The following is an 8,111-nucleotide window of genomic DNA, read 5'->3' as shown; positions in this document are numbered from 1 at the left end:
CTCCAGCCCTGCTTCGGACTTCCAGAAACACTGTAAAACACCTCATAAAAAATAAATGCTTGAAAGAGTCATTGTCTTTTTAATAATAAAAACATTTTCTTCTAATTATCTTACTTTGTCTTGGGTTTCTGAACGAATTTGCAGTTGGTATCTGTCGGTTTAACGCTTGGAATTTTCTCGATTTTGGAATTATTTTTGGCAGGATATCACTTGTATTACCCGGGCGAATCTAATTTGCTTTGCACCCATTTATTGAAACAACCGTAGAATCGTACAGCGCGTTTCTTACGTCTGTTACGATCTGTTTAAATGACCGGAAGCGAAGCGCCGCAGTTTTCAAACAGCGCGCGCGCCACGCTCGTCCCCGCCCCCCCCCCGCGCCCCGTGACGTCACCGCCGCCGCGCGCTGCTTGGCTCCTGTCAGTGGCGGGAAGGTCCGGGTCCGGGTTGGCGTCGGTTTGCTGCAATGGAGGTGGATATGACTGGAGCCGAGCGGATCGGCACGGAGGATACGCAGTCGAAGAGGGACCCGGCTGCGGGGAGAGGGTCGGGCATCGCGTACGAGCTGCCGTGGTAGGACAGCCGAGCGGTGATGTCGGGTCCTGTGCCCTGGGTGGGGGTTAGTGTAGGCTACAGAGCAGGGCTCTGCGGACCTGTCCCTCAGCCTGTAGCACAGATCCGTTATTTTAGAGAAGCACGTTTTCTCCCGGAGTCGTTTCAGACCTGTGATTCCCAAACCTCTCCAGATTCGTTTTTTGTGTGGAGGTTTTTGAGCAGCTTGTCGTCAAAAGGGATACAGGCAGGTGGGAGCGTGTGGGCCGGTGGCGCTGTTGTGCTGCAGACAGGCTCTGGGGATGTCGGCTGCTGCTCATGAACTGGTCACCCTGTAGTGGGAGCTGAGGGAAGTCGAGTCACACAGTTCTCTGAGCACAACAGAATGACAAAGCCGGCTGTGTAATGGGGTGTGGGGGCTGTGATGTCTGTTACTTTGTGTGCCTGTCCAGGGTGAATCGTGCAGACTGCTTGCTGTGACCTGAACTGCAGTGAATTTTAAAAATGTGATTGTGTTTCCACAGGGTGGAGAAGTACCGGCCTCTGAAACTGAATGAAATAGTGGGGAATGAAGAGACTGTGAGCCGACTGGAGGTGCGTGTGGAGCAGCGCTCGTGGCCTCTAGGGTCTACAGTCTCACCCCAGACCGAAAGTGCATGACCCCCAGGTGCAGCCCCACTGCACAGCAGATCAGGGGAGAAGGGGGGCGTTAAGGAGGCTGTGTGAGCCCAGAGTGGACCTTCGTTTGACCTTTCTGATCTCTTTGGTCATAATAGCTAGTTGATCTAGGGATCTAATTTGGACATTTTTGGAAGTAGTGGAGCTTAATAGCATTGCTGGGAAGTTTGATCCACACTCCCAAAAGCCTTTGAGTAAAGAAGTCCATCCTGTTCTCAGTTTCAAATTCACTTCACTTTCGGTCTTAAGCTGTGATCTTACAAACAGAGCTGTGAGATCTGTAATGACCAAGGAGTCAGGACCTCAGCGTACCGTCTCGTATCTGATGGCTGACCTCCCACAGCATATTATCCCTGGTCACCATACTGTTGATTTGCAAATTCTAGTCCAGAATAGCACCCACTGGTCCAAAAACCTAGTCTAAAGTCTTGCTTAGCTTCTGAGATCTGGCTGCAAGCTTTTAGTGCTGCTGTCACAGTTTCAAAGCTTAGTTATCTTCACAAGTAAATAAATTACAGTTAGAGGTGCCAGATGATGTTTTGTTTGAATGCGTGATCTTTTGGAATGCACAATTTTGAAAATAGCACTTAAGCTTAGTCCAGAAGAATCAGTGTCTAGCCATTAATAGTGCAAGAGATGCATGCAAGGAAGGATAAATAATTTCAATACACCTGCATTTGCATGCTGAGATGTTGTTGACGATTTCAGAAACTGACCCAAAACTGAATCTTTTATTTTCTAGGTATTCGCGAGAGAAGGGAATGTGCCCAACATCATCATTGCAGTAAGCATGTGCTGGACAGTCAGACAATTTCAGCAGCTCATGGATTAGACTTGATGTTTTTTAAAGATATTGAAATTAAATTTGCATAGTAAAGTTTACTTGAGACAGTTTTATATGAGACCTCGGTGTCCATTTTGCAAAGCCCTGGAAAACAACAGAATTTTTCAGGACAAGTGGCTTGAAAGGCCAGACAGAGTGTGCAGGCTGTAGCTCTGTTTATATGTGGTGAATAATGCAATCATGGGTTTCCATCAGCCTGTATTTGAGCAGGAATTCCATTTAAGCAGTCTAACACTTTTATAAGTGTAACTTTTAAATAAGTGCAACAGCTTCTTTAACCCACATGACTTGTGCTGTTTTCCTATAAAGGAAAACTAAAAAAGTTAGCTTTGCTTTATAATATAGTTATAATAGTATAAACATTTCTAATTAATCAAATAAGTGATCATTTAGACCTGAGTGAAGCAACCCCAGGTTGGTACAGTGTCCAACAGTCACACCTGTGATGGGCTGGGATCCTGTCCTGGAAGCAGTCCCCCACGTTTCCAGGACAGGCTCTTCCCGGGAATCAGGGAGGGTGACGCCCCTGTCTGCTCTCAGGGTCCCCCGGGAACCGGGAAGACCACCAGTATCCTGTGCCTGGCGCGAGCGCTGCTGGGGCCGGCCATGAAGGACGCAGTGCTGGAGCTCAACGCTTCCAACGACAGGTGAAGAGACACAGCTGCAGAGTCATCCAGACCGGGGCGAGGTTATAATTATTGAGATTTATTCAACAAATATATTAACCTTTGGCAACTCCTTAAACAGATCGGTTTATGACTTGATTTCAAATATGTCTGAAACTAAGCAATTTGTAGAGAAACATAGCAGAGCAAAGGATTTGTTGTAATACACTCACCTAAGAAATAAAGAGCAATCACAGTTCTCATATGTACTTCATAATTGCAGTTACTGGAGTCTCGAATTTGCATTTTAACTTAGGTTGATAGTCAAAATAAGAAGAGGCCATTTGGCCTATTTAGCCAAATTAGTACAGTAGTTGATTGATCCAAGATCTCATCCAGCTCTTTTTTAAAGAAGCCAAGGTATTGGCTTCAGTAACATACCTGGGCATCTTATTCCAGACTGCTACAACCCTTTGTGTAATCGTGAGCCTCCTGGTCATATTTACAAATGCTCCTCCTCGCAGTTTCCACTTATGTCCTGAGGTTCATGGTTCGGTTCGTGGTTCATTGACAATTTTGTTAACAGTAAATAAAGCACAGAAGTGTGAAAAGGTAAATGCAACAGCTGTCAAGCATTCTGTACTTTCAACAGATTTGGTACAGTTTAAAAACTGATAAATTTCCAAGCACCAGTAAAGGGACAAATGTATAAATCACTAAGGTGGTAGACTTATTCTGTAGATATAAAACAATATTATACTTGTTTTCCTCCTTAGAACTGAGTAAATGAAAACATTGTTGGCTAAATGTTTATCCACAGAGGCATTGATGTCGTACGGAATAAGATCAAGTTGTTTGCCCAGCAGAAGGTGACTCTCCCAAAAGGGCGACACAAGATCATCATCTTGGATGAAGCTGACAGGTAATGGAGCAGCACTGTCGCACCTGGATTTGAACCTGCAACTTTTTGATGAGGAGCTCAGAGCCCAAACCCCTGGTGGGCTGTGTAGTCTAATGGGAGGTACTTTTTCAGCTGTAATCCTTTTTGGCTCATGTTAGTCATCGTGAGATGGCCTGAGTGTCTCCAGAAGAGAAAGAAGAAGGTTTGTGTTTGTTTGCTGTGTATGGGCAGCCTGTCCACATACAGAAAAAGGAGGAATCCCACAGAAGCTACTAGATCTTCAAGCCTTGTACTAGGACTTCAGATTAATTTTTATCCTTTTAATTTGAAAAAAATCAGTTGCAGTTGCACTTAATGTTTTTCATTTTCACATGACAAGAGTGAGAGAAGACTTTGTGTGTCTCCCAGCATGACAGACGGAGCCCAGCAGGCCTTGAGGAGGACCATGGAGATCTACTCCAAAACCACACGTTTCGCTTTAGCCTGTAACGCGTCTGACAAGATCATCGGTGAGAACCTGAGAGCAGCACCTGGCCTCTGCAGAAAAAACTAAAAGAAGACTCACCCTGCTGAACATGGGACACTTCTAAGGGCCGAGTAATCGCCAGTAAAAACACTTTCTAGGAGTGCAGGTTCAGTTTGGTGACGGTGCAGTTTTTCTATTTTATCAAGTACAGTTGACATTGGGAGAAGTGGTTACTGTAAATAACAGGTGTGAGTGATCAGCTGAATGAGAAAGGTGAGCTTAAATGTGATATAATTAGTCAGCTTTTGTGTTTTACATTTCAGTGACTATGGCATATAATTTACAACATAGTCTCTTTGGGGTGATATGAGTCGGCTCCAAAGCCCTGTTTCAGTGTCAGCTGTGCAGGCACTTCTGACCTCCCATATAGACTCACTGGGGGCCAAAGTGGTTCAGACTTTGACAGTCAGCAGCGCGTGAAAGGTGCCCAATGCGTACACTGGGACAGCTTCTCCCAATGCAAATACAGATGCAAAATCAATCAAAATCAAAGGCTGAGGATTTGGGGAATTGGCTGAGGATGGAATTATCTGATTGATCTGGGGTTCGCCAGCCTGCACTGAGCTCTCCTGCCCGCCCCTAATTCCTCTGCACTGTTAGTCCCATGTGTGATGGGCTGAGGGAGATGTGTTTCCTGTTCCTGTGCGCCCCAGAGCCCATCCAGTCCCGCTGCGCTGTGCTGCGCTACACCAAGCTGAGGGACGAGCAGATCATGATGCGGCTGATGGAGGTGGTGGAGCAGGAGGGGGTCCAGACCACTAACGACGGCCTGGAGGCCATTATCTTCACCGCGCAGGGCGACATGAGACAGGTGCCGTTCTGTGCTCCCAGCCAAACACAATGCAGTTGCGTTTTTGAGTTTTGTCTGAGTTTATTTTATTCAATTTCTATTACATTATTATCTATTATTTTGTAACCTTAATTTTGTGATTTTAATTCCCCCCCCCCCCCCCCGAATTTCATTGCCAGCAACTACTGCTGCATGCTGTATTGTTGCATTTGATTGATTGATTGTGATTGATTGATGCAGGGGGCTTGAGTTCCTGCCATTTCAGGCCTGACCTCATATTGTCACATTGTTTTTTTATATTTATCAATGGACAAAGAAAATGAGTCTCATTCTGGGTGATGTTACATCATAAATTTAAATAAATGTTGGGTTCAAATTAAAATATTTTCTCATGAACACCTAAATTCCAATTGACACGAGTTAAGAGATTCTCCAGCACTTTTTTAAAGACGCTTCACCTTGAAGATGAACTCTGTCTTGTTCCCTAATCTTGTTTGTTTGCCGTGTTGCAGCAGCATCAAAAATGTCTGTGAGTACATGGTGTTATAAACACTGTTGCCCTTCTTTATTTTCTTAACAGGCGCTGAACAACTTGCAGTCTACAAATTCAGGGTTTGGGTTTGTCAACAGCGAAAATGTTTTTAAGGTAATTTAATTTGTTTTGGCCTCAGTTTTTTTATGCTGTTTTATGCTCCTCTTCCTTTCGCATACAGCATAAACCAAGATACCTGTAGAATGTCTTTCACCCTCTTTATTTTATAACTCCTCAGGATCTTTTTCAGTATTGCAGGGCTGTAGCTGTGTCAGAGAACCGTGTGTGAAGTGAGATGTGCAGGGATCGATGCTGTGCATGCAGTAACCCTTTGTCTTAAATTTACTGCTGTTCTGTTTCTGCTTCTTGAAGGTGTGTGATGAGCCCCACCCTCTCCTGGTGAAAGCCATGCTTGAGCACTGTGTTAATGCCAAAATTGATGAAGCCTACAAGGTACATCAGAGTAGTTGTTCTCACACTTTCCCTGCTGCTTTTTAGCATGAGGTGGCCGTATGTGTGGAATTGTGAGGAGTGGTTTAACTCATCTTGTTTCTCCTTAAAACTTAGCTATACGGGCTCCTGTACAACTTAGGTAGTAATGGGTTTAGCTCAGGGCACGTGCTGATCTGTGGCCCAGGTGTTTCTGGGTTGAGCATAGTCTGTGCATTACCCACTGTGGCAGCTGGAAGTGGGTGTGCCACCCAGCCAGTCAGACAGGTCTTTGCTGCGGCGGGCATGCCTGGGACCTGATGTCCATGAGAGACGCTGGTCTTCCACTCGGTGCTGTGGGACAAGCAGCATGTTGACTGATGCATGGCTCTGGCGGGCGGGCATGTCAGAGGCACTTGTACCACACGGCGAGAATGAGGACCTGTGTACCAGTTTTGTAATTGCAGATAACAGACTGGGTGGATATTGCTACCTGAAAGCTGTCTCAAGAATGTCCACTGCTTATTAAAAAATATCAGCTGTATTCAGAAAAGTCATGCTTTTGTTGTGACTTTGAAAAGTCGTGTGTTCCGCCAATAGATTGTTGAGCAGCTGTGGGCGCTGGGCTACTCCCCTGAAGACATCATTGGAAACATATTCCGAGTCTGTAAAACCTTCCAGATGCCAGAGTATCTCAAGCTGGAGTTCATCAAGGTGAGCAGTTGCAATGGCCACCGTGTGACCAGCTGTCATGTTCTTCTAGGACTTCGTTCTACATTAGAACTTGGCTCACGTAGGTGAGGGCTAGTCAAGACCTGTCAAAGCCTGACCGTGGAGTCTGTGGGTTCTAGTGCAGCTGTAAGAGATAACAGGCCCAGCTTGAGCTGCAGAATTCTTCAAAATCCTGCTCAAGCCTGGAAGAGATGCCTTTGAAGTGACAATAATAAGTGCTAACCAACTCTTTCTTTCCTTTATTCACACAGCTTATAAGTGAATAACAAAAAGACCTCAATGTGTACATTTATTCAAACCAATGCTCACGTCCACTGCTCACAGAAGTTATAGGTTCCTCTGTATTCAGGCATAAGAAGAGAACAAAGTATGAACTGACGGACCTAACTATACATTTGTTTTAAAGAGACAGTTTAATTAAAAGAAACGGGTAAAAAAGATACTAGTAAATATAACTTGTCACAGGCGGTCAGTGCTTCTGAACAGTTTAGGATAAAGCATCTCAGAACAGTACTGCTTGTTATTACCACCCTTTTGTTAGCAGAGACCGAAATCACCAGCTCCTCTGTTTTTGGAGTTAATTTGGAAAAGGCAGATGGAAATGACGCAGGTGTATGTAGGAAACTACAATGTCCCATCTTCTCTTCCAGGAGATCGGCTACACCCACATGAAGGTGGCCGAAGGAGTCAACTCTCTGCTTCAGCTGGCTGGGCTCTTGGGCCGACTGTGTGCCAAGACTGCTGCCCCCGATGTCAGCTGAGCCCACCCCTGCCCTTCCTGGAACAGGAATGGTTTCCCAGGTCACTAACAGGTCACCAGCAAGACCTGGTGTCTCTCGCTGGGCTCTCCCTTTGCTCTTGACCAGACACATTGACCGTGATAATCAGACTGCTTCTCATACACTCTGCCTGCAGAAAAAGACCGTCATAGCAATGGCCATATGTAGTTAACTCCCTTAGCTCTTTTTGAAGCTATAAATATTTCTGGATACATTTTTTTAGGACTTGAGATTTTGTATATATTCCATTGTTTTTCCATCATCCTTGTATTGTAATAAATGTCTTATTAATGCATTTTGTTACATTAAAAAAAGCCATATGAAAGCAGTTGGAAATTGACCACCTGTTCCAGAGCAGTGTTAAAGTGAGTTTGTATGAAGACTGAGCATCTGACATCATGGGGGAGTGCAGTCTGCATCTGCTGGACCTTTTCCCTGTGACTAAAAAGGAAATGACTACAAAGGGCGGGCTCAATTAAAATGTGTGCAATGTATTCTTTAAAAAAACAGGTCGCTCTGACCCATTTCAGAGCTTATTGTTTTAAAAGACATAAATCCCTGTTATATGAGAAGTTTTATGTAGCCTGATACCCCATTGTGAAAATTGCTGGGGAACAGAATGGAGCAACTGTAAGATACTGTTGAGATAAAAAATTAAGCCTTAATCAGATAAGTGATTCCGAGCTGCTATGATATAAAAATATACTATGTCTGCTAGTTGAAAGTTTATCACACAGTATTTG

General features: G+C 44.7%; 1 protein-coding gene across 1 annotated transcript; it reads left to right on the top strand.

The window, feature by feature from the left end:
• The first annotated feature begins 399 nt into the window (after positions 1-399).
• On the top strand, positions 400-7,663 carry rfc2 (replication factor C (activator 1) 2). Its single transcript, XM_006640932.3, has 11 exons — positions 400-573; positions 1,077-1,146; positions 1,973-2,014; positions 2,615-2,721; positions 3,500-3,601; positions 3,989-4,089; positions 4,760-4,917; positions 5,477-5,542; positions 5,801-5,881; positions 6,458-6,571; positions 7,240-7,663. The coding sequence occupies exons 1-11, from the start codon at positions 467-469 to the stop codon at positions 7,348-7,350; spliced, it is 1,059 nt and encodes a 352-aa protein (XP_006640995.2). The 5' UTR covers positions 400-466; the 3' UTR covers positions 7,351-7,663.
• Positions 7,664-8,111: the final 448 nt, after the last annotated feature.

The sequence above is a fragment of the Lepisosteus oculatus genome, chromosome 26 (genome assembly GCF_040954835.1).
Source record: "Lepisosteus oculatus isolate fLepOcu1 chromosome 26, fLepOcu1.hap2, whole genome shotgun sequence".
Lineage (NCBI taxonomy): Eukaryota > Metazoa > Chordata > Actinopteri > Semionotiformes > Lepisosteidae > Lepisosteus > Lepisosteus oculatus.
Note: the sequence above shows the minus strand (reverse complement) of the source record. Positions and strands in the feature narration are given on the sequence as shown.

Bases quoted from the DNA above. Each gene is read 5' to 3' on its own strand.
- rfc2 (XM_006640932.3), top strand. From the start codon at position 467: ATGGAGGTGGATATGACTGGAGCCGAGCGGATCGGCACGGAGGATACG. The intron at 2,015-2,614 runs GTAAGCATGTGC...GTCTGCTCTCAG, and splicing joins TGCCCAACATCATCATTGCA to GGTCCCCCGGGAACCGGGAA. The intron at 4,090-4,759 runs GTGAGAACCTGA...TGTGCGCCCCAG, and splicing joins CGCGTCTGACAAGATCATCG to AGCCCATCCAGTCCCGCTGC.